Below are 26749 nucleotides of genomic sequence, written 5' to 3'. Positions count from 1 at the left end.
AAATCCATTTGTGAGTGAATTAAGTAATAATAAATTATTTCAATTATCAGTAAATGTCATCTTCTTATTTTGTTTGGTTTTGATTTGAACTTTGGTTTATTTTTCTTGTCCTTTTTGTCCATGTTGGTTTTCCTGGTGTTTTTTTTTGTATGTCTTGAGATCATTGTTTCCACCTGTTGTTAGCCGGGGCATTTGTGTCTTCCAATCAGTTCCCTCGGTCACTTGTGTCTTGTCCAGGTGTATATTGTTATCTTGTAACTTTGTCTGTATATAGTTCCCTCCTTTCTATTCAGTCTGTTTGACCATTGTCCTTTGAGTTGTGTGCTATGTGACATGTCTTGGTCTGTTGTTGTCAGGCTTTGTTATTTTATGCTCACCAAGTCTGTTTTCCAAGTGTTATTTTTTTTTCAATCATTTGTTGCTTGTTTTTCGTTAGTTTTCCTGATCAGTAGTGCCTTATTTGGCTGTTTTTCTCCTTATATCCATTTTTGTTTGACCCCCATACCCACTTCCTCGCTTCCCTGCACTTGGGTCCTCTATTCCCTGCTTCATGATAGTCAACCATTTTTTGGGACATTGGTGGTGTGAAGTAAATTATTTTCGAGTGCCTTGTTCAAAAAATTTGGGAAACAGATGTATTTGAAATTCATTTATTTTTCTTAAATACATGTACACTCAATAGTGAACACTTGATGTTACTTGGTACCACTCATCACAGCAGTTGATTTCACCATCTCAAGAAAAAAAAAAAAAAAAAAATTAAATGATCTTAATTCAACTTCAAACCATTTTTTCACATCATTGTGATCCACATTTATTATGCAAACCTATTATTTGAAAAGGTTCATAGTGTCTATTAGGTCTATTTGTAAATCAGCCAGATGTGCATGCTTTGAAATGGAAAACAATTCAATGATAATCAAAAAGAAACTCAAAAGATACATGCCGCTTAAAAAGAAAGTGAATGGTTCTAATAAGACTGATTATCTCCCACATTACAGGCAGGAAAAAATATTTGAAACGAGAACATTAAATGAAATGTGATGTGAAAACAAGACCGCTTGATGATCAGCTTTACATGTTCAGTACCATATGCAATTTGAACAGTTTTGGTGAACAAAATAGGAAATTAAAGCAATATACAGCATTTCTTTCAAGCGACAGATACAAAATATGAGAAATGTGTTTCATAAAGTAGTATTTAGCACAAAATGAATTTTAGAGGTGATGGGCAGCCATGTTAAGGGTCTAGAGCATGGATTACCAAACAAAGTACAGACAAACAATTTCTTGGCAAATTGATTTTTCATTTTATTTCAATACATTCTTGTCTTTATCACTCATAGTTTAGATACTCAAAAAGAATGAAAATGTGGGTCTTGAGCTGAATCTCTGCTCTAGAAATAATTCAGTAAATGCACAATTTGCATACAAGCTTTGTCTTAATGTCTACGGTTCACTATGCATTTCCTTGGAGGACGTCCTTTGAATTTCAACATCTTCAGTCACGTTGTCCGGGAGCAGACCTCCTTCAAAGCAATAAAATAAAATGGAAGCAAATTAATGACTTGCCAAATTGTACTTTGTAGTCCCCTTAAGTTATGGCTGGATGTGCTGATCCGAAGGTGCGTGCGTATTGAACCTCAGTGCACATATTCATCATCGCTGACGTCTGAGTCATCGGCCTCCACCTCGCCTTCAATCACAGACTTCTTCCCCCGGCAGCATGACACCACCAGGCCGATGAGGAAAGCCTAAGGAAGAAAATGTAAAACACACATTAGAAAAATGCTGGCTGGGGAGTGTTCTGCAAAACAAACAGCTATTGAAACGATTTTAAGGGTGTTTGGGGTGTGTCCCTTTTAATTCAAATGAATTAAATAGTGCATCATCCGCAGAAAGCGCCAAAGGGGTTGTGTATCATGGGTGTATTTTGGATGCAAATTAAAAGATATACGCACTGAGTAATAGATGATGAGTTTAAGATCATTAACTACTGGCAACTGTTGTGTTAGATAAGAACAACTTACCCCAATAAAGGCCCAGTTCCCAAAGTAGTAGATGGTACTGAAGAACCAAAACTTGTGGAGGAAAAGATATGACCTGGTTACAATGCACTGGTCTGAAAAGAAAAGAAAACACAAATGCCTTATTTTGTACACACAAATTGGTTTGAAGCCAAAACAATCATCTTGGAATTTTTGTATTCTTTAAACATATTCTATAATTCTTGAAATCAAGTTGTTCTTTCATTGATGATATCTGTAAAACATCCACATGTGCTTCCAAAACAATAACATTTTGATAACTTTTTTTTTAAACAGAGCTATTAAATGAATACAACTATGAGGTGTACTATTGAAATGTCTGTCCACCAGTGTAAACAGTGACCTCACATAATGTTTTGCATTGTACAAGTGCTTAACATGCACACATAAAAAAACCAACACTGGCTATTCAACTCAGGAGGAGTTCTGTTCGGTTAGTGTAAGTAAAAAGGACAAGCAAGTCTTGGAAAAGAGCAAAATCGTGTCACTGTCAGTGTAAATGTGACTTTGGAATGCATGAATGTGCAGAGAAGTTACGCGCGGTCACTCACCAAAAAGGTAAAAGCACACTTTAGCATTGAGTTTCATTCTCGAACGGTACTACGGCTTTTTGGACAATCGCAACATTACAGATTTTCGGCAAGTCCATTGAGATAGTTTAACCCCCCCAGACCATTATAAATGACATTAAAGACGGGATTTTGGAGTTTATCCTCTGTACGATGGCTCGTACCTACAGTGGATATAAAAAGCATACACACCGCTGTTCAAATATATAGCATATATATTATATACAGTATATATACTGTATGTTCCACTGCCATATGATTGGGCATCGCCACTTTAGGGTTAAAATTTGGGTTAATAAGTTTTGATTAGTAGATAAAGTAGAGAATAACATGTTGCTATAGAGACAATGACAATTGCTTGGGTATTGACCGAGGTAGAGTATAATTATAATAAATGGGCTGCTCATTTCTTTATATGCAGTTTCAACCTGACATTACTATTGATCAAACTGTGTGGAAAATATTCTCAAGTGCCACTTCTCCCTTTTGGAGATTGCATGGCACCAGCTGTAAAAAAAACAAATTATGTGCCGAGCAAAGCCTCCGAATCCTAGAAGAGAAAGATCGTGTACTGAATGGCATGGACTAATGGGAGGGGGGGGCATTCTGGACCTAAAGTACATTTGAGTAGTATTTTCGGTAGGGAGATGAAACGATCTTCGTTGTTCTTGAAAGCCATTTGGAGCTTTAGCACAAACTCTGCTTCTTCATGATGTTGGTACACAACTCCTCAGGCGACTTGAACTCCATGAACAACACAATGAGACCCCGACAGATCATAACAAATCAGCTCATTATTTATTCATAAAAGTTGACTACAGTGCTAACTCGATAGTTGAACGCTGTCCTTTGATAATAGCATTACGAAGTACACCAACGTTTGCCAGAAAAATACACCTCTAAAGTCAGATAAAAACTTCAATTTGAACACGAGTTCACATGAGAGATAATATGGCACACAAAACTTCAGGTTAATCAAAAGCAAAGGAGCTTGTTTACCTCCAAATGTAAGATGCCAGGACGGGCATAAACCGATTACCCGTTGCATATAAAAATACGAGAAAGGGATATGTTCATCTTCATGCACACATAAAACAGAGAGTGGAAGCTTTGGTCCTGTGAAGGAATGACAACAATCATCTTAAACATCACGACTCGGGAGAAAGCTTGTCTATATTCATCAACTGTGACCTCACAATTTTCCAGCAGAACCCGGGCCATCTGCAGCTCTCCAGCTGCTCACCTGAACTCGCACTGCTCCGAATGAAACCTACAGATGGTTCACAACAGCGGCCTGACGAAATATATTATGATGTACACTGCTGACCCGCCTCACCTTGGAATCATTAGCACACTCTGAGATGAGCATGGGGCAGCTTGTGAAAGTACAGGTAATTTCACCTTGACTCACCACATCTTGGCGAGCGCTGCCCCGTGTAGCACTCATGCATTATGTACAACTTCCATCTCACCATTCAGACATGAGCACATAAAATGTGTGCAATCACTTAACTTACTTACTCCCCATGCCTGTACATATTTTTTCTACGGTCTCTCTACAATTGATGAAAGGCTACCAAAATTCTCTATTCAACCAAAACATTGAATAAAGTAATACAAAAATACTTTGAGGTAAAATACTCTAAGGTATTCATTCATATTCAGGTATTTGTGTCATTTTAGTGACTGACAAGCAATTACCCTATAAAAATGTAAGTAAAATTTTTCAAGCAAAATACACAGGCAATCTGAAGAGACCTGAAATTTGACTGTCCGCTTCATATAATTTGTTTGCATTATGCTACAGAACTGACACTAAATGATTATGCTAATATATACAAGGTCATCATTGGTTGATGAAAGTAATAAATCAATGTAAGTACCTAATTAAGAAAAAAAAAGCCACATATACACACTGATTAAAATATGTGTAGGACATTTCACAGAAAGCTATATGTCCAAAGAATAAATATGTTTTCTCTAACAACATAAATTAATGGTCTAAAATAATGAAAACAATCATTTTTATATTACTTACAAAATAGGCATCTGGATTATTCCGAACTAAGGGATGTCTGTAGATTTTAAAATGAACAGATATACCCAGGGCATTTGACATCTTCCACAGTCTGAGGCTGACACAAAAGAAAATGACTATTATGTTTTGATTGTGTTAAAAGAGCCTCTCCTTTACCATTTTGAATACCGGTTGACACTTTCAAAACAACATAAAAAGCATCCAAAGATCTTTCAACAAACCACAAGCAAACTTCGAGTTGCTAGGAAACAGAAGCAATATGACTGAGGATTACACAAATATACTTTCCAGAACAAAGCCAACAAGCCAGCTGACATAAAAAGAAAAAAGTGTACCTCAGAAATTTTAACACTAGGCCTTTGGATAATATGACCAAATTGAGTCTGAAGCTCTAGAAAATGCAAAATGTTATTAGGATCACGATTTAATGAGCCAAAAAGGAGCCGATACCACCGTTAATGAGGGTCACTCGTGACGATGAAGGCCTTGGATTGAGGACAACAAATAACAGATATATGTATACTGTGCAGAATCAAGCTCGGACAAGAGTAGGTTTACCAACACGTTACATCCCCCTTCTCCTACTTGTATGATAATGTTCAGGTTTATTTTTTTTCCTTAAAAGCATTTGATCCCTCTGATGCATCGTCTCTGTAGAGGAAATAAAATGAAAGTTGGGTTGGCTATGTTTGATGTAAAATCAAAACAAGAGTACAGCTACACTTGGCAATATACGCAGCTGACTCTGGCATGCTTATGTTTTTCCTACACTCCAAGCGTGAAGAATTCAAACAAGTTTAAAAAATGCAGTTCCCTTGGAAATAGCAGTTGAAAGTTAACAAAAAGGGGGTAATAAATGATTTAAAAAAAAAAAGAAAAAATAGGAATTACTTTGAATATTTCGCACAGTAACGAAATTCGCAGTTTGTGTGCAAAAATATGAGTTGGAAGCACAGACATGTCTAAAATCTCTCGTTATGATCAGAATTCCTTTCACTGGAGATAATGGACCACAAATGAATGAATAACTATTGTTGAGAGGCTAACCTTAGAGAATTTGGACAATTTTAAGTTAAAAAAAAAAAAAAAACACAAAATGATTATTCAACTCATACGATAACTGATTAAGTGATAATCAAATCATTGTCGATTCATCGACAGCTCTAACATTAGCCATTCAGTGGTATCTTACGCAAATACATGTTTAAGAATAAAAGAAGAGTGTTTGATGTAGATTTTAAACAGAAGAGACAAAAAAAAGTAACGTTATTGAAGTTTATGTGGGTTAAGGCAGGTGAGTGAATATATTTGGCAATTCTAGTGTATTCTGAAACCTGAAATAGATAAACAATTGTATCACAACGGCTTTGTGTGACTGCAGCATTCGTTGGATACATAATGCATAGTTATAGTCGCAAAGATGTACCATACATTCAGTTTCATGTTTTTGTGACTGATGTGCTATAATAAGTGTTGGCATAGTGACAGCAAAAATGTTACATACCACATTAGTAAATGGTTGTCCTTGTTATTATTCTCCTTAATAAATAATGGATGGCAATAAAGATTGGTGAAGAGTGTTCTACATGAAATGGCTCTGTTGTACACTGGCCTTGCTCTCTTCCACTCAACTTGTGGCAAATGAATCTTTGATAATGTACAGCGGGATCGGCAGCATTTCGCTATTAGACGGCTGCTACCTTACGAGCAAAGATGACACACTCACCCTCAGGCGCATTGGCATCACAGACCCTGGTAGTGCTGAATGAAGTGTTCCCCGAAGTAAGGCCCGATGGACTCTTGAGATTAAAGAAACAAACATAAATTTCACAAATGAGGCTGACTCATCAAAGTAGAATCATCCCAAAACAGGAAAATGCATATATTACTACATTTAAAAGACTAGAAAATAACCAAAAGCAGTGTTGAGGGGAAAGAAAAAATATTTTTTCAGTGAGATAGAAACACAGTGGTGCATCTAAAGCATATATACACACCCCACTGAGATCATTTGAAAGGTAGGCAGACCTTCCACATGGTGTGCAATCCAACAAGAACTACAAACGGTCTCTATGGATGTTGAAACCATCAACAGAGCCTTATTGGGGAGAGCGAACACGAAGAAATAAGTGGGATGAAGCTACACAAACAGCTTCCCTCACCTCTATGAGATATTTCTGGCTGCCGTACATCACGTACTGAGGTGCAAGACTGTAGATCATGTAGCTGGTATGGAGAACAATCAAAAGCAAAATCATACAGAGGAAGAGAAGAGCCTGGGGACGTGTTCTTTTTGGTCGAATTTTGTACAGCTGCAGAGAGAAGAAAATATTTATTTGAAAATGCATGTATGAATGCATATAAAAAAAAAAAAACATAGCGCTGATGTCTGTATTTACCCTTATCCAAAAGAACCAGATGCCCATGTTGCGAATACCCGCCATGGATGTGAGTACAAAATACACTGTGATGACTGTAATCAGCATATAATCCAATGGAAACACCTGCAAAACCATGATCAGAGAATATCCACCATATTTCACAGAGGACAACCAGACAACCGTAACCACATCAAATGGGGTTTAGTTTATAAAAACATGGGTTCCTGAAAAAAATAAAATATTGCTGAAATCCATAACTGAAGGCAACAGTAAACTATACAGTTAAGCATATCTTAACTGAAAATAATCATTTAAATATTGAACTAATGACTTGAGTGTATACTTACAGGCTGTAAAGCTAATAGAAGTTCATTCAAAGGATTGGTTAGATTGGTGCCAAATATTATAAATCCAGAACTGATACCAGCAGAGTGAAGAGCTTTATCCAGACTAAAAAAGAGTCACGAAAAAAAATGTGAGCAAGTACTGTTTTGCTACACAATGGATGAAAAAAAAACCAAAAGTCACATTAACACAAACGCATGTTAAGACTTACTTTGAAATGAACAGCGCAATAGAAAACAGCAGAGCAACCAGGATAAAGAAAATGCCCAGTATAATCTGCACAAAAATAATACATATATACAAACAATGTGTTAAAATACGAGAGAGTGATAACATAAATGTAACGTACTTCGCCAATCTATCAGGCCTTGGAAATAAATCTGTCATGTCTTCTGTGAAAGCAACACCATATGGCTTGGGCCTCCAGTTTGGCAACGATGCCAAAGGTGACAAAAAGACGCAATGGTGCAGCCCAGACATGAGCATCGAAGCTTCAAGCTTGGGAGATTAGTGGCAGCCAAAAAAGCAATGAAGGTTATGAAATGCTTGAGGAACATTTCGTGTTGATAAAAAAATATTGTGCCTGACAGGAATATGAAATAATTGGGCAACTTGTTTGTCTAACATATAGTGTAATTTAAAATATTCTTAATTTAATGAGGTGTGGGTCCATCTGAATCAGAAAAAAAATTGGCTTATTTTTTATTTCTGACTGCCAACTGGCCAAGTTGTCATGGCTCAGTGGGAGAGTGCTTCAAAAATTGAAAGCGGGTGAAAAAACAAAAAAAACAAAAACAAAGGAAAAACAACAACCATGGGAAATTCACTGCAATGTTTCGAACGTATTTTTTAGAAGTTATACTTGGTAGATTAAAGTAAAAAAAAAAAAAAACACTGTTCAGAAAACATGCCAAGTTTAGTTTAAATTGTAAGTTTTGACATCTTGGGTTGACTTCTGCTTGAAATACTTGCAGTTTGCAGTGAGTGGCATAATGGGATTTGAATACATCGGGGTCAGTTTGTTATCTGAGATTGGTCCTACGTTTTAGGGCATAGCTAGATAAATATGGATGAAATAAAAGCACTGAGGGGAAAGATAATATCTGAAAAATAGGAAATTTTCTTTAAGACAAGTACAGCGGCGCTAAAAGGGAATCTAGAGCAGTCCACTTTGCAGCATGAGAAAATGCTGACACAGGCAGATTTATAGTATATTGGCTATGCTGTAGCAAAACAAAATATTACAAACCATCTGTTAAGGGAGGAAATTAGCGTTGATGTTGTGCATTCCAATCGATCATAAACATTTAACTACAAAATAGTTTGCATGGGGACATTGAATTTGATAGTGGTAATTCATCCGAAAATGAGCCTTACCTTAAAAGGTCTGAGAGCACTACCCATTTTGTTGCAGCAGTTCCTCTCTGCAACTTCCAGGTGCCTCCCTCTCCGCTGTAGGACCTGCAACTTTTGTTCGAGTTTCTGCAGATGGTTTCGATCCCGTGATGACAAGGGGCGTCCATCTTGACACTGAGGAGAAAAATCAAAGAATGCAAAGTCAGTGTAAAAATATGAATTATTCATGATTTGTTTTCTTATTGGTAAGAAATGACTAAAAAGTTTCGATGGCATATTTTGTGTGATATAAAAATACAAAGTTAAGTAATTTTAAAACTTTTCTCAGCATTATTGTAACCTCTACAGTGTAGAACTCAGTCAGGAAAAAACTACATCATTTTGAGGAAGAAAAAATGAATAAATGAGATAATATAGTTGGACAAGTTTGCACACGCTCATATGTGGCTGCAATACAGAATACACACCTGGCCTTTTAGCCTTCATTTGTATCATGAGGTACAATTCAATCAGTTTTGTTCATTTCTGCACCAATACAAACTACAACAATAATCAACATATTTTTTGAATCAACACATTTCTGATGGTCTAAATCACACTCCTTATAACAAACTAAACACATTGATCATGCTCAGTGATACATGTTTGTGTCACACCTTGGATTTCAGCTTCTCGATCTGATGCTCGACATCATCAATGTCCTCTGTGTTCTCCAGGCGTTCATATGCCACACTCCGTGTGCCTTTTATCAGATTCAAAGGCAACACAGACATACCGTATGCCTGGAGAAAAAAAAAAAAAAAAAAGCAAAGCTTCCATCTTAATCACACATTATTGTCATGCTGTTTTGCTGCATATGGCACATGCATCCACCTACTCATGCCCACCCCCTGCTAAAAAAAAAAAACAGTGTGGTGCATTAGCTGAAGGTACGCAAACAAGAACTCAATGAGTAAAGTATAATCATTTGGAGGCTTTGTCATTTTCGGTTGAGGGAAATTAAAATGGGAGAATGTATAGTTGTCAGAACTACTGGTACATTTGCTGGAACCATTTTGTGAAGCGAGCGCTGTTTAAAATCACCGTGCTGCAATGTACAGCTTAACAGTGCCCCCATGTGACAGCACTATAGCTTCCATCTGGAATGTGATGCATTTCTGAAGAGACTTTTTTATTTTTTATTTTTAGGGAGGGTATTCGAGGTTACAGTAAGGGGTATCAAGGAATCGTGACTGATGAATGACATGAATCTTATAAACATATTTAGTTTATATCATGCCAGATCTAACACAAAGATTTGCAGACAGAAAAAAACGTGTAGGAAAACAGATTTCAACAGACAACTAAGAAAAATGCTCCTAAGGCTATAGAGGCTATTTGCACAAAATTCAAAAGGTGCTTTTAAATCTTTGACATTTGGGCTTTAATCTCCTAGAGGGATGTTTGAACTTTAATTTAAAATGAGGGGCACCTCTAAAACCTGACAACATAGCGATCAATACAAATGAATATAACAGGGGCGAGTCAATGCGCTCTTACTCAGCCTGTCATGTCCCGCTTTTACAAACCGAGCAGAGAGAGTCATTTATGGGCTCATAATAAAACAAAAGGACATGGTCTGTGCAACGAATCTTTCAGCCCTGACAAACATGCTGCCCTCTTTCCTCTACTTTCCAAAAGTCAGGCTGTATTTTTAAAACAACTTTTAATAGTTTCTGCATGTTATGAAGCGTTGTAAGTGTCGCATGGGATACTAAGAAAGGCTAGCCTATTATTAGTCTCGACTGTGGATCTGCGCTACGGGCGAATGTCGCCCCCTGCAATGAATCATGGAGCTCTTAAGGCCGGAGCATGTCCAGAATATCAAATACGCTCATAAAAGGAAAACCTGTCCAAGATCCCCAGAGAAACATCTCCCTTCCCCTCGTGTGCAACAACACGAGAGAAAATATAAAAGAGAAAAAGGTGGAGACTACATTTGTAGTTCACATTAAATTGTGCTCGCTCATTAGTTATTTTAAACCCAAAATAGCTTCGAGCATCGTGGGGAGTATGTGTGTGGGGTTGGACCCGGCCGGGGTAAGTAACTGGCTGGAATCACTGAACGACTCTGTTGAGTTGGAAGAGGAGGAACTAGGTAGTCACAGGCATCCTTCACAAGCCTTCCCTTTGTTTAGCCGCTTATAGTAGTATGGCCAAACAGAAGGAAGCTCCCATAGATTCTCAGTATTCTTTGATAAAGAGGCCAATCAAGTACAACCACGCTAATTAAAATATGGAGTACACCACAGTGATTTGAACTAACCACGCTAATGGCATTTCAATACAGAAGGCTCTGTGTAAAGACATTTACAAATCAACTACTGTTTCTGTAATCTACGAACAAATCTTTGAGAAACTTTTTGCTAATCTTCTATTGAGGACTACAAAGGAGAACAAATGAACAGACTTATTGCGCCTAAGTGTGGCAGTCGATCGACAGCAAAATAATTAAGCCTTTTCCCTGACACTTACATAATTAACTTTGGAGCGCCTTACCTGACACCTACTGAATAATGACAGGCAAAGTCTGTAAGCTTTCGACAAGAAGCTTGAAACTATTTCCCAGAATGTCATGTCATAGCAGTAAGACAGCGTTACTTTGGCAAAAGCCCATTTTAAGAGGTGTACGGTAATCTTATCAACCTTTGTTTATGAATCTCCATTTAATAGTCTACCTCCACGCTCGAGCATATTCACAAATTGCTGCAATTGTCAATCGGGTTATGCCATTTTGCATAATATACAATATATATGGATAAAAAAACAAATCAACTTTAAACCACTCATGAATGTGTTTAAAGATATACAGTACGGGGACCAAGGGAAACTCGAATTTAACAATGGGGAATTAAATAAGGCAAAGAGAATTCCTATGTGAAGAGGGAAAATATATGACATTGGTCATATTCATTATGTGACCTCACTTACTACATGCAGGTCAATGTCACAGTCTGTTATTAGATCAACAGGCCTTCATCTTGTCAATACGAGGTTAAAATTTACATATGTAGGGCCAGAAATTACTGCGTAAGAGGAAGGTCAGCACACAGGTGAGGCAGTTGACCCATACATCTATATTGTAATAAATATTTTTTAATGAATTCATTGAGATATTTCACATGCTAGTATGGCTGGATGTCTAAAAAGAAAAATATAAGATACTATGCATCTGCTACCTAATGATAAATTGAGAGCTACACGCTCTAAGGGCTTTGTTTGCAATCACTATCATATCAGCATTAATATTTGTTGTAATTATATTTAGCAAGAACAAGCTGACAGAAACAGTAAGCTAAAGACAGTGAGGAGCATTACGATGTAATGATAAAATAGAAAGTGCGAGTACATCGGATGTAACTGATATGAAGAATGTAGTTCTATTCCCGTTTGGGACTGCAGATACAAAAAAAATTCCCTTTTCCAGCATGTTATTGGCAAAGTCAATTGCAATAGAGGAGTGGTGCAAATCGACGCAGCGGTCTAGCCTCAAACTGTACTTGATCTTTAGCCATTCTATTGAGAAGTGTAAGAACAGTAGGTAAAACCCCAGTTGAGATGGATTAGCGATGCTAAAGGGAGATTGGTTCTACAACTTACTAGGTTGTGTATTATTCAGTCAGAGCTCCACATTCAATTGTTGTGTAATTTGTCAAATGGGACTCTAGGCTCCACAGAAATTGGATAGATTGAGGTTGGCTGTCACTTTTAGTTTCACTGCTTGGGGTGATGCCCAAGTATTTTTTCCCGTATTTTGGTTTTCCCCCAGCACTACTGTGAGAGCTAGGCCACAGCCTTCACAGAATATTCATCATGATAACTGTAAGAAATGGTCAGGATAAAAAAAAACATCTGTAGCAAAGAAATCTGACCTTTGATTTAAAAAATAAAAAATAAATCAATAACTTGGTGTGATTTCTCATATACAGCGAGATGAAAAGATACCAGTGTGACCTCCGAGATGTTCTCCACTGACTGAGACGATATCAGTGAGTAAAGATCAGCATACGCATGCATAATAAAAAGTATGTGCCGATGTAACGCCAATAAAGTGTCATGACCAAACATGGCACTCTCAACTCACTGTGTAAGTGATCACTGCCAGCATCCCGATCAGAGTCAGAGTGCTGATGGAGAAAGCAAGAGCATGTAGGCCATCTGCAAGAGGAAAGACAGGTTGACATTTTGAAAATGATTTGACCAAATCATTTCTGCATAAATTCAACGTTATAATAATAACAATAAGGGATAAATAAATAAAAGCTAAAGATTCGGTGGCAATAAAAAGCAAAGAGGATGACGTTTTGCTCAGTTGCACAAATGCAAAAGAAAAAAAAACAAAATGCCTGAGGACATGCTCGCTTCAAGTGTCTGTACATAGCAGTTGCACTACAGTGATAAGACTCGTCTCGTCTTATGCTCATAGCATAAAGACCACCGTATTGTTGAATCTGTCAAAAAATACTCCCACTACTATCAAAGACACAAAGAAGAAAGTGGGGAACATAAAATTCATTTTAATGTATTATTCTGAAAGGAAACGATGAAAACAGGTGAGAATCACAATAAATGTCAGTACTTCACTGTTCCTGTATTATCTTTTGGATAACGTGTTGCTGTGAAATCGTTTGTGAGTCTCAGTCTTTGATTCCAATATACGGCAGAATAAGATGTGGTATAAAAAAATAAATTAAAAAAAATCGGGATCTGGGGAATATAAGTAAATTGAGCTGAAGAGTTCCGCGTTTGATTGAAGCATAAAGGCGACCACCCATCAGGCAAGGGCAACTATAGTTGTCACAGCAGCTGTCAAAGCTGGAGTTAGAAGAGGGGGATTGATGAACAGACTGATAGCCTCTCTCCCGTGTCAGGATCCCACCTGTCATAGACTTGTGTGTAAAATGCAACACACTTGTCATTGTACAGATAGCCCTCACGCTCTCAGAAGCAACTTCACAGCGCAAAGACCGCCTGTCAGCACAGGTGCTTTTCTACTTTATTTTCTCCTTGATGGGGGCTATTCAATTAGGGGATATTGAGTCAATATTCAGGGTGTGGATAATGTGGTCTCTTAATAGCATCTGTCATTGTGTATTGGAAGGAAGGTGAGTGACATCTTTACGTGTGAAGTAAAACTTTGCACAAATACCTGCCATGTTGGTTAGACTAGTTTTTGATGCTTTAGTAAATGTCTGAGTGTTCAAGGGTAAAGTGGTCAACGTACGGGTAGTTTGGAGGAGTTAAGTCTTGGTAGTTGAATCAATTTATTTTGAAATAAATGAATGATCAGATTTACACATTGTGATTTTAGTCAGTTAAAAATAATGACTTTAAAACAAAATCACCCCAGCCCTAACTGCAACCATGGCAAAGTTGAGAAACCAATTCAATTCACATTGTTCTCAATGCGCCAATCATAATAGATGGAACATTACTGTAATTGTCATGAATATAACATTTAAATAATTTAGATCCATTGACCTTAGTGACCAGCAACGGCAAAGCAGTCGGCTACATTATGTGCACAAGCATCGCTTCCCTTAACATAATTAACCTCACATCTGGAGAGAGTAGAAAGAGAAGGGAGGGGGTGGATTATAACAAGGATGATCCTCACATTTCCACCAAGGCAGACTGAAAATTTCCCCCTGTGCCAAGGGAGGAAGGTTAGGAAGCACGCATTGGGGGTCCCCAACAGTATAACGTAGCAGATGGCTCAGCTTCCTTCTTGATCTGCATATGGCAGAGGTCCAGAGGACTCCTAGGAGTTCACATTTGAACCCCCCACCCCCATTAGAATGTATTGAGACGCATATAAAGCTATATTCATTTCAACAAGTGAAGACATCGAAGGACTGTGCCGTCACTGTTTTTGTATAAATTCTCAAGGCATTTTTTATTTGGGGGATTTGGGTCACTTCTTTCTCATGTTATTTTTAAAACAAACAAGGTGTCCTTGATGAGACGAGCAGATGGCGATGCCGTTATACAGTGTACAAAGCATCGAGATTGCTTTACTGATGTTGTTTATACCATTACAAATTAGCTATGTGCTTATTTTGAATCCCATTTTACCCTTTTATTTTTATTCTCAGACATTAACACCAGCATGCAAATGTGTGAAATAAAAAATGAACATGCGAGTGTTGTTAAACTGCACAGCAAAGCATTTTGCTTACCTAACAGCCTTAAACCACAAAGTCTGTTAACTAAAACAGTCAGTCAATAAAACAACAGTACTTACGGCCGCTGCCAAGTTCCTCAAAAAGGTATTGAACTTTCTCCCACTGTGTGGCATTCTGTTGTGGTGGAGCCTCCAGGGGCACAAATGCTCTGAAAACACAACAAATATTTGCAACAATTTTGGTATGGTTGCATACGTTAACAAAAGGGTATTTTAGAAACTGTTGACAATGCAACAATAATTCCTTTAAGATGTGTTTTCTTATCAGAAGTACATACACTTCTTTTTTGTCTTTCAACTCCAAAAAGTACCTTCTCAGCCAGTGCATCCTGATCGCCCAAAAAATAACACTGCCCAGAGTTCCCACCTAATCTCGACAGGTAAAGACTGTCCCGATAGAGCTGAAAGGTTTTAATCACAATTGTATACATGCGGCACTAAAACGTCAGAAACCATTTAAAAGTTAACAAAAGCTTTGTAACTCAAGCAAGATGCTGCAGCGTGGACTGTCTCCCAACAAAAGCTTGGTGTCTCCTGGTGGCAGTTCAGGATGAAAGCTAACACGTTGTTCAAAATAGAGGGATTGAAACCATTGTTGGAAATAAAACTTTAAGCGTTTCAATCCATGAAGTGAACATTTGGATAAATTGCATGTCTCGGGGAGATCGTTTTAGCTGAATTCAAGACATCAGGAAATCGATTGTGTTTGTAGGTGTTGCCTATAAAATAAGCACACTTGACACGGTATATTATGGATTGGTTGAGTTAAAAAAACATTTAGTTTCACATATGTGCCGGCATGTAAATGTAGTCAAGCCATCTGTTCCATACAGATTGGTAAAAGGCAGCTTGTATGTTTGTGAACTAGACACCTTAGGACTTAACATCTATTTTGACAATACAGAGAGATTCAAGTAATGCACTTGATTAAAACATTGTTAAATAGAAAATCTGCCTTATTTAAAATTCAAGACCGTGTCCCTTTTATACCCTTATTTTGTCTTATCCCTTTCCAATTGTCAAGCAGCAAAATAAATTACCATAAAACTTACCCAATTAAGAGCAACACCACGCAGACAAGTACAAATCCAATCGTGTACTTCAGAGCATTTTTGACTTGCTACAATGAAAGAAAAAAATGAACCGGTCAATCATGTCCATCAACACAAAAATAATTTATTGCGCATATGGGAAATACGGGGAAGGGGTTCACACTCCATTAAGCAAATGAAAATTCCTATATTCCCTTTCTGACATTTAGGCATAAATCATTCTTTCAGTGCTCGTTCCATATATAGGCGCATTCTCCCGTCCAGATTTCTGACGCACTGTCCGTGTGCAAGCTGTAAGCAAACGCGGACACACCACAGATGCAAAAATCATAGTAAAACTAGCCTACAGAAAATTAAGATAGCCTATAATGTTGGCCTGATTCATGTTAGCATAATACCATAAAAGCAGGCACGCTGTAAGGAATGCTACTTAACAATATTGTCATTTACAACTGCAAAGGGAATTCCTAAGAAGACATAAGAAAAGTCAACCATTACTTACCGAGCATCTGTTGACATTGTCATCGTCTCTTTCCTCATAGTAGAAATAAACAAAAGGGATCCATAGAAACACACAGAAGAGGATGATGGAGTAAAGTGCTGTGAACAGACATCTGTAATTAGTGTCATTCTTCCATTTGACTTTTGATTTCTTCATGGAAAAAAATAACAGCGAAGAATGCTCAAAAACAAATCTGCATTTCTTGATAGGGATAAAATACAATAAAACTTGCTCATGGCACAGACACTTGCATTTTAATACATTCTCACAGGTGATAATTCAGCATCAAGAAATATTACTTTTCTCATGGAAGCTTGAAATTGTCATAAAATGTAATCTAATTGCAAGGATGTGAAATTTCCCTTGACAAATTAAGGCACCAGTGAATATGCGCCAATTAATTTTTGTGAATATATTTCACCTTTTTCATACCTCTACAGTCATAACCTAATGCAACATTTCATCTCGGCCAGATCATTAAGAATATAAATGTCAAAAAAAAAAAGAAAAAAGAAAAGGGAAGTGGTTTTAACATGACTTTTTGGACAAACATTTTAGTGATGGCTTTAAATAACACTTAGCATTAAAGAATTAAGAACCTTAAAATGGTGTACGTGTACAGCACGCACTTAGGCAAGGGTGTTTATTTCTTGTTTTAACCCTAAAGGAAAGGGCGTTGTGGTCATTTATGTGTTCATGGCTATGAAAGAGGAACCAATTCTGCAACTTTATAAATGAAAATTCCCAAGGAAGATTGTTCATAAATTACCTAGAAAAGTCCAAAGCCCAGCTGGCACTTACACTTGAAATGTTAAGAACAATGTCTACTGACAATCCCGAATAACTTTGCAGCATTTTTTATGTATCAAAATTGTTAGCTGTTGAAGAGAGAAGGAACTAACAATTTCATCATGAGAATGGCTTTCAAAACAGCAAAGGAAAATGTTGTTTTGAATTGTTGGTCAAACAAAAGAAACGGTTTTAAAACGTTCGTCTGAGCTGCAAAACACTACTGGGTGCTTGTTCAAAACCGACTATATTTTACAAAATGTTCTTTCTCCGACAAATATATGTCATCTGTTTCTTGTTGTTTTTCTTCCCAGGATATTAATTTGACAGAGTGTTATTTTCAATAAATATGTGTTTATTTTGCCACTATCCATTTATGCTCATTTACAAGTAGATAAACTGACTTTAGGATGATGTTGAGAGGTGATAAATGCAAGTTATTCTCTATATGCAGTCACTGGCATATGCTTTTGGGTTACGGCAATGGGTCAAATTAATCATAACACCATGAATATTAACATACTGAGAGAACGGGTCATACTGCATTACCATACATCATCTGTTAGTCTCTAAGCAGATCTTCCACAGGGTCGGAACAAATGGCTGGGGATAAAAGTTTAGCACATTTATCCCCTCTGACAGAGCAGAGGACAATATAATTAAATGTGCTCGTTTACAAGTTCCCTATGTTTTGGACGGTGTGTTGTATTGTACTCACGGGGAATGAAAAGAAAAAGACACATTCAAGCAGATTTTGCATATAATGATGCAGACACAAAAGCCTGCGTGTAATGAGGATGCAGTGTGGAAACAATATCGAATGTAAGGTAAGCAACATCGAATATATCATTGCAAGCAACAGAATCCCTCGTAGAGCCGCGTAAGGCTTAATGAGAAACATTAGACCCTCGTCCTTTCCTTACCATGGCTGTCCACAAAGGTATTAGAACCTAGACTCTTGTCCCATGCTGACAGGTGAAATATATTACATTTTATGCTAAAATTCAATGCCGGGGGACATTTCTCTCTGAGACGCTCCCTCACAAAGGACTCCAGAGACGGATGAAAATATCTGTCTATGCAGGCACTTGCTGAGAGGTATGGCACTATGACAAGAACGAGCATCTCTGCATTAGGGAGATACCTTGTGGATAAAACTATGTGAGTGAGGGTTGGAGGGGTTTAAAAAGCCCATCAGTACCTATCTCAGGAGCCTCTTCAAACTGAGAATATATAGTAGTTAGAACTGCTCAATGGCATGAGAAAACCTCTTGACAGTGGCCCGATACTTCTTTATTTTATAACTAGTATAAGATAAACATATGTACTTAAAGTTACAGTAAAGGTTGTCGGAATATTACAATACAATATCACAAGGTGGAGACTTAAAATGTGTCAGATTTATTTTTTCTACAGAAGCTCCTGTTTGTATTTCTAGTCTGCATTAGTCTGGTTGATAGGACTATCGACCTTATGAGTTTTTCGAAACACAAGGCTTTAAACTTGATCAACTGTGACTAGTGATATGCACCCTTAGGTGTTGTTTGATGCCAACCGGATAGCTCAGGGCTAGATAGATACCTTAGCTATGTACATATATCTACCTGGATGGATGGAAGGATGGATGGATTGACGGACTGACAAGTGGGTTGAATGGTTAGGTTATGGTGGGTGGGTTGGGGGTTGGATGGATAGATGGATAGATGGATGGATGGATGGATGGATGGATGGATGGATGGATGGATGGATGGATGGATGGATGGATGGATGGATGGATGGATGGATGGATGGGTAGAGTGCAAGATAGGTTGTGAGTGGAGAGAAAAAAACCGGTTGTAGTTCATTTACAAGATGATGGCATCTTTTTGACCTCCTCTCCTGCAAATGTCATGAATAAGAAGAGGAAGCCAATGATTTATTTAGAAGGGCCCAGGGGTATTTTGCCCTGTTGCTTAAGGGTCTTCTACACTACTGCTTTGAAGCAGTAAGCAGTCAAAGGAAATTTATAAATGGACAGAGCTGCAAGATTGAATGACTCGGCTTGCTTTCAAAGTCACGGATTCATCAAAGATCACAAAATCCTATTTGAACTCGAAAATTAAGATGTTTGTATAAGTCATTCATTCAACATACACATTATATACCATGTATCATGAATATTATTTACTTGTAACTGTTGAAATATTGTTAACCCTATGTTAATGAAAGAAAAATAATAGAAATAAAATAAAAGAATTGAGGACTGTCAAGGTCGTCAATGAAGAAATGTGCTGCCAAGTGTCTGAAAGCTTGGTATCGGTCCCACGTCATGGGGTCTTGCGACAGAATAATGACCCAAAACACAAAGCTAAAAGCACCAAAGAATGACTAAAAGCAAAACATTGGACTATTCTGAAGTGGCCTTCTGTGAGAGCTGATCGAAATTACATTAAGCATCTGTGGCAGGAGCTGAAACATGTCCAGAGGAAAAAAAAACCTTCAAACTAAAGAAAGCTGGAGCAGTTCATTCATGAAGAAAGGGCCCAAATACCTGCCGTGTGCAACAAAATATTAAGTTGTGGAATTATTTTGATCTTTCAATGCGATACAGTGTGTTAGTTGTACTAAGTTCATTTTGTTTTTACTTGTCAATCACTTCACTGGTTCTTTTATCACAAACAAGATATTTTAGGTTGCATTACCTGACATGTTACGGCTTGTACTTCTGCCTTCATCAGAGTGTAAGGCGGAAGTACAAGCCGAAACATGTCAGGACATACAACCTAAAATATCTTGTTTGTGATAAAAGAACCAGTGAAGTGATACAGTGTGTTGCATTCATGTGAGGGACATGTGTATCCAACGCACATGGAGCTTGGTCTCCACCTACTGGTAAATAGAAAAGTCCAGTGTCCCTTCCTCAATATCTCTCTTGAAATGGGCATCATAAAAGGTCACATTTAAGTTTTGATAGGCAGAAAGATGTATTTGCTCAGTGTCAGCTAACAAATCCTCTGATTGTGCTCGGCTCCCCTTTGGCAGAGGAGATGAACGTAGGTCACCCCTATATGACGGTGGAGTGACAGAAGAATTAAATGTAAATCTAAATAGGCCACAAAATGGGCTGATCAGTTCATCACATTTTCTTTTTCTGCCACCATGACCCATATGCAGAAGAACATAATCTGAAATGAACAATGCAGTCTGAATCCAGTTTAAGATCGCATGAACAATGAGACACGGGAGGGCAAATAGAAACATAAGCAGTTGTGAGATGTTTATAAGAGGTGAGATTCAGGATCAAATACTTTAAATTGTTAAACCAAAACATTGTCTCCCTTGATGCACAACCAATTTAACAGCTACTCCATAAACATGCTTTCCAGACCATTTGGCCAATAATGGAATTAAAAAGACTGAAGGGATACATCCTTTAAGACTGAACCCATTTAATTATTCATGTCTTGATTCTAACCAAAGGAAAGTTTAGATTTGAGGCTATGTTTAATCTAAACAAGGAATTAAACCCAATTTGTATGTCCAGGAGACAACTGGCTACATTCCCTTAAAATGTTACATTACCACACGCTGAAAACAGTCTTTGAAAGCTGCTTTGAAAGTTTATTGTGGTATAACCGGTGGAAGTAGTTCATTGGATTGAGCTGTCGTAGCAAGGAGACAGCTTGTCATTTCTTAACAGACGGTGCATAACAGTGTTGCTTGGAGGCACTTTAGGCTAGCAGCTGTTGGAAAATGTGTGATCGTGTCTCCGGGATGGCTGAATTTGCTGTCATCAGAGACAGCAGACTCAAAGCCAAACACGCAGGCCAATCACAGAGACGTTTCAGTGCGACATAGTTTTTTATGTTAGAGAGTGATAAGGAAAACAGTCTGGATTCGGGCCCTCTTATTGTAATCACGGACAAATACTCTTATAAACATCATGTGCTATCTTGGGGGCTGTGTTCTTTCATGCATTTTTTAAGCCTTTTGCTAAATTGGGTTTGTACAGTGCAATGGCAGCATGACATAAATGTTAATACTTTTCTGTCTTTATGTAATTAAATCCTTTAGTCATTGGTAAATTGGTCATTTCCATTGCTTTATTACCAAAAACCATGTCCTTAACTTGGAAATTGAGCTTGATGAGGTGATGAGGTGACAATGCAAACAACTGGAGGGGTGTAAGGAGGTCACCAGTGTGAGAACAATGTGAAACTTGTGAGGTCCAGAGTCAGACTAAATAAGACCTATGTGGAAGTGAATGACAGGCCGCAGCTGTTATGATCAACATAAAGGACATTTCAGTCTTAAGTCACACAATATGGGATTCTTGAGAACCAGCTGTGTGTAATCTTCTAAAGTGGAAGGCTAAGGGAAAGTACTCACCGTAATATCCATACAGAACAGTATCTTCAATTTGGGCTCTTGTCTCATTGTTTAGAGCCCATTCCTAGACGATGAGACAAAAAACACTATGAAAATCCAAAGTATTAGGACCCACTTTTTTTCTTCTGCTAAAACTGTGTGAAAACATTTTTAGATATCTGCCAAGCATCTCACTCCTGTTTTTGTGCTGTTCTGCTGACACAAGCGCAAAATCTCGGTTGCTAATCGGCCAGGGGTAGCGATGCGTAAATCGCCATGGTCCCCCACGATGCATCTTGGTCGGCTATGTATGCTTGATGGGATGCTGAATTGAGTGGAGGTGGGCGGTGAGGAAATGAGCTCAAAACCTCCCCGCTGCGGCAGCCGCCCACTGAACTAGGGCGAGACGGCTGCCTGGCCACCATGGACTTTGTCAGCGGCCGTGAAAGTGTGAATATCATTTGGTAGGAACTAGAGAGCTCACACTTAAGAGGTACATGTGTATCCGGCACTGAATGCTCAATAAACAAGCACTTTTAATGGCGGTGGATCCAAATCCTTTTTTATTTTTTTTTATTTAATGTTTTGATTTAATCACAAAACAAAGCTTAGTGTTTGATGTGCAGTCAACACAAAAACAGACAATGAGTTTTCCCCAGCCTGCACAAAACAACAAATGACATGTTGTTAAAAAGAAGTTGTCCATACACACACAGTCTTCAAACACATACAAATGTAACAGAATTGATGAGCCAAGAAATGAATTAAGCTTTAAGACTAGACAAACAATCTATATTGCTTTGTTCTGAAAGAAAATTACAACCTATTTACAAGGTGCCTGAGGAAACCCAATTTCTTTGATCGAATTTAGCGAGGCTATTAGACGAGCAGATAGCGGATACAAACCTTGTAGGTGCCATTTGGGTACTTCATGAAAGAGACGAGGAAGATATCCACGGGAAGAAGTGCAGATGTTATTAGCGCTATAGCCAGTGCACATATTGCCGTGATGGTTGAAACAACTTCACTCTCCTGGCGACTTTGAAATTTGCGGATGTAGACCCAACAAAAAGCAAGGATGACCTGAACAGTAACATCAGATATACGTTAGTAAATATAGCATTCGACATACTCAGGGGTGAAAGTGACAGATTGCTGAGTTCAAAAAGCATCGTGTTCTTTCTGTAGGTTTGCTGGCAAGCTTTTAGCAACACATAGCTGATACTGGGAAAAGCCTCTATCACCTTATCCGATTACAAAACACAAGTTAACACAGGATATTCAGTAGAGGGCTGTGGAAAAAGTTAAGGCCACGAGTTGTGAGACACATATCATAGAAGCCAAACTCCAGTTTCAACATTGATTAAAAAGAGGCAAAAATGGTCCCAAACTAAGGACCAGTAAAAGCTGTAGTGGTGAATACATGTCTGTCTGTATATGTTCTTTCTGTATGTGTGGCTGCTTCATATGTTGCATCAGCAGTTATTTGCTGGTTTATAATTAACGTTGATGCTACTTTTTGTTCGTCCAGCTATGGCATTTTGTACCCACAGTACATTAGAATTTGTTCCATATTAGTCTAAAATAGAAGACTTTGATTAGAATTATGTTTTTTTTTTTGCAATACTGTACAATAAAATGCACTTTGACAGAAAGAAGCAGCATCAATCTTGTTTGGTTGTATTTGCTGTCACCGTTTAGTTGTTGAGTTTGAAAACACTATCCCTACAAAAGAGATGGCCAAATAGGATACTTCCCAAATGACAAGGTCAAATTCAAGGCACATAAGCGGGAGGAAGCGAGGACACTTTTAACGCTAGTCCCTTCAGATAAAGGGTTGCCACTCTTAGGCAGGATCAATTAAAAGACAAGCAGCCTTATGCCCTTCTGCTTGTTTTTTTGTTTTCTCAGTGATGATGTAAGCTTTGAATCTAAATCTGAGCAATGTTTGGTGGTGTTGAGGCAGAGGGCAGTCAATAGTAAGGAAGTGTAGCAACTTTAATGGCAGGCAGACCGTTTCTGGCTAAGCCAATAGTCGCAGCTAATTATGCACTAAGCCTGCTGAGCTACTTTAAATGCATTCATTTCAGCACTACTGTACTCACTCTGGGACAGTCTAAAATGCTTAACGCAAGCATAAAAAGAAGCTTGACGTCACGTAATGCCATAAAACTGTGATTGATTGTGAACAAAATTTATCTGGACGTAGGTCCGCAACAACCACAGAAAATCGAACAATCCATCCAATACTTTGGCGGCTCTGAGCAACAACAAAATAATACAATTACACATAAAATCAGACAACTACATAGTTAGCACACACTGAAAAAAACAGAAATGAATGCACTATTTTGCACCACAAAGCACTGAGTTCGGAGCTCTATAATAGCTCTCCAAAATTACTCTGCTTATATTTTTAATCATTTTATCTTTACTGAGGGACTGTATTTTTGGGGGAAAGAAGCTGAGAAATATGAGACTTAATGACCCCTTTTACTGGAAAAAAAATCATGCACATTTTTAAAACCCATTCCGAAACACTTCCATCACAATTCTGACACTTTAACAGTCAACATTACTGTGATGTGATTTAATTAATACCTTAATAAGTCTCTAACAAAATGTGAAAGCAAAAATGTGAACTAACACATATGCATCTGTGCAAATAACATGAACATTAGTAAGAAGTAATAAAAAAGTTCCTATTTTTTTTTTACATACATTACATATATACATACATATCACATACATGACGGGAAGCAGAGTGACTAGATTTAAATATGACGGTGCAATGTCATTGTTTGTAATATTTGTAACAGGTAATGTACATCGTTAATATTGCACTTACGATTGATTAGAAGAAACCCATGGATAAATAAAAAATGACATCTGTCAGAGAAATCACGATTCAATATTTTCCAAAACGCATTCAGTCCGAAGTTGAAGGCATAGACATACCTTGAGGTTACGCCTTCGAGGATCAATTAATTAAGCATTGATAAAACTCTTGGGGTGATCTTTATTTTAAGAGGTTGAAGAGAGCATACGTACAGAAGAGCATAATGTTGATGTACGTAATATACATAAAAACTATGATCAAACCAGCAATCTGTCATATCCGACACAATAACGTAGATGCGCAATATGGCAAACCCTGGTTATAGTCTAGTGTCAACAAATGGCCACGGGTCCACACTTAAATATGCACGTACAATTAATAGATTCAGATTATGCAAAATAATGAAAATGACAAACGATGACAATCAAATCCAAGCGACTGTCAATCGATTGTAACACGGTAGCAAGCCATGTTGACTCGATACACATTAATCGAGCAAGTTAAAAGATGCAAAAGTATCTCGGGCAATGATTTTTCCGTTCTAAGAATGGTGGTGTAATGAGACAAATGCACAAAAGTACTTACCAAGAGTATAAAGGTGAAAATAGACCACCCAAGAGCCGACTCGGTGAGAAACGACTCAGCAACCATCTTCACTTCCTACAATAACAAAACCACGTGACGGTGGTGACGTCATTACGCAGACGTCCACGTCGCAGACGTTTTCCTTGTCAAACCTGGCTTGCTCTGAATAACCAACCATCAGAGAAAAGAAACAATGAGCCTGCTAGATAACTCAGATGCAAATTTTCTCATGCAATAGTGGAAGCAGTGCACCTAAGAAAAACTAAGAAATGAAGAGAATAATGTCGTCGTTGAGCAATACATTTGTAAATGTTAGTGTTGGGGCCAGCAGAGAAAGTCTTGCAGGAATTATCACCGCTGATTAAATAATATGTATTAATGTGGAAGCAAAGTTATGCTATTTATCACAAGCAGCACGTTAATACTTTGCTCGTATTTGGCTTTTTGATATGGATCTTTATGTTTTGCTCATTTTAAACAAAGTCCCCTGGTGGATCACCCGAAAGCTAAACAAATTGTATGTGTCCGCTATCAGTGGCCAGAAAGCAAATTTGCATATTTACCCTTGAGACAGGATGTTGACTGTAATCCGAACGTACGTGTCAGTTTTATATTTCACATGCAAGCGTCCGAGCCTGAGGAAATATTATACACCAAGAACAATGCTTTGTCATTGCACTGTTATTCTTTGCAGCTTGTGCAACACATTAAGATGAAAATAAATAATTATGGGATGTGTATTCTCAGTGGGGCGTCAACTTTAGCCCAGCTGGAAATAAGGCCTACATTATACATATTAGGTAATACGGATGGCACATTATTAACTTGTTTATATTGCACCACCTACTTTGTCTCACAGGGGAATTCTAATTTCCTCTGCATGTTTTTTTTTTTTGCCTCATTCAGTTTCACCTGATGAATTGTGTTTAATGCGTGTCTAAATACGCAATGCATACAAAAGCTGGTGTGTGCCCAATCTAACAAAGGACACAAAGACATCTATAAAAGTGACACCAAAGCTAGGGCAATAATAGAATATTACGGAACTACTGTATGATAGCTATAGTTAACTCGCAAGATGGAAATATATTGTCAGTCGCATATTCATCTTCACTGTGTCATTATTGAATTTTCATTGAGTGCAGTATATCAGGTATATCATACAGTGCTTTTGATTTCAACTTTAGAGTGTATATTCCTAGTCTTCTACTATTCTGCAGCAATTTTGGAATTTGCTTCAAACCAGGGAATGTTTATTTTTTTTTCTAGTTTACAATGTGTATTCCTAGTCTACCACTATTCTACAGCGACTTCAGCACCTGCTTCAAACAAGGGAATGTTTATTTTGTTTTTCTTGTTTACAGTGGGTATTCCTAGTCTACCACTATTCTGCAGCGACTTCAGCACCTGCTTCAAACCAGGGAATGTTTATTTTATTTTTCTAAACGAGAGCACGTTTCTCACAGCTATTCTTGAAGTGTTTGCCGTTGATATACTTTCTTTCTTTCACTTCAATCATATGGTCATATTGCATAAGGACTCCATTGTACTGAAGCTGCGAGCCAAATCGATGCGTAATTGTATTTTTTTTTTTCTTACGTTGATGTCTACATGTCTTCTCATCTTGGCAAATGAATGTCAATGGTTGTGTGTGCGCAGAGATTAGTAACACATT

At 37.8% G+C, this 26749-nt stretch overlaps 1 protein-coding gene across 2 annotated transcripts; it reads right to left on the bottom strand.

The window, feature by feature from the left end:
- Positions 1-653: 653 nt before the first annotated feature.
- Positions 654-25216, bottom strand: lmbrd1 (LMBR1 domain containing 1). Of its 2 annotated transcripts, XM_085922826.1 has the most exons (17): positions 25075-25216; positions 22557-22733; positions 21672-21735; positions 16515-16612; positions 16013-16080; positions 15021-15109; positions 12861-12934; positions 9394-9519; positions 8759-8911; positions 7593-7657; positions 7384-7486; positions 7055-7159; positions 6818-6967; positions 6382-6454; positions 2031-2122; positions 1643-1754; positions 654-1529 (listed from the first exon to the last, which is right to left on the bottom strand). In XM_085922826.1, the coding sequence occupies exons 1-16, from the start codon at positions 25138-25140 to the stop codon at positions 1644-1646; spliced, it is 1614 nt and encodes a 537-aa protein (XP_085778952.1). In that variant the 5' UTR covers positions 25141-25216; the 3' UTR covers positions 654-1529; position 1643. The 2 variants fall into 2 exon arrangements, with proteins under 2 accessions (XP_085778952.1, XP_085778951.1); XM_085922825.1 differs by having other exon boundaries at positions 654-1754.
- Positions 25217-26749: the final 1533 nt, after the last annotated feature.

This window comes from Syngnathus leptorhynchus, chromosome 10, assembly GCF_054491065.1.
Source record: "Syngnathus leptorhynchus isolate UIUO chromosome 10, UIUO_Slep, whole genome shotgun sequence".
NCBI classification, from domain to species: domain Eukaryota; kingdom Metazoa; phylum Chordata; class Actinopteri; order Syngnathiformes; family Syngnathidae; genus Syngnathus; species Syngnathus leptorhynchus.
The sequence above is the reverse complement of the archived record's forward strand: the minus strand, read 5'-3'. Positions and strand labels throughout refer to the sequence as shown.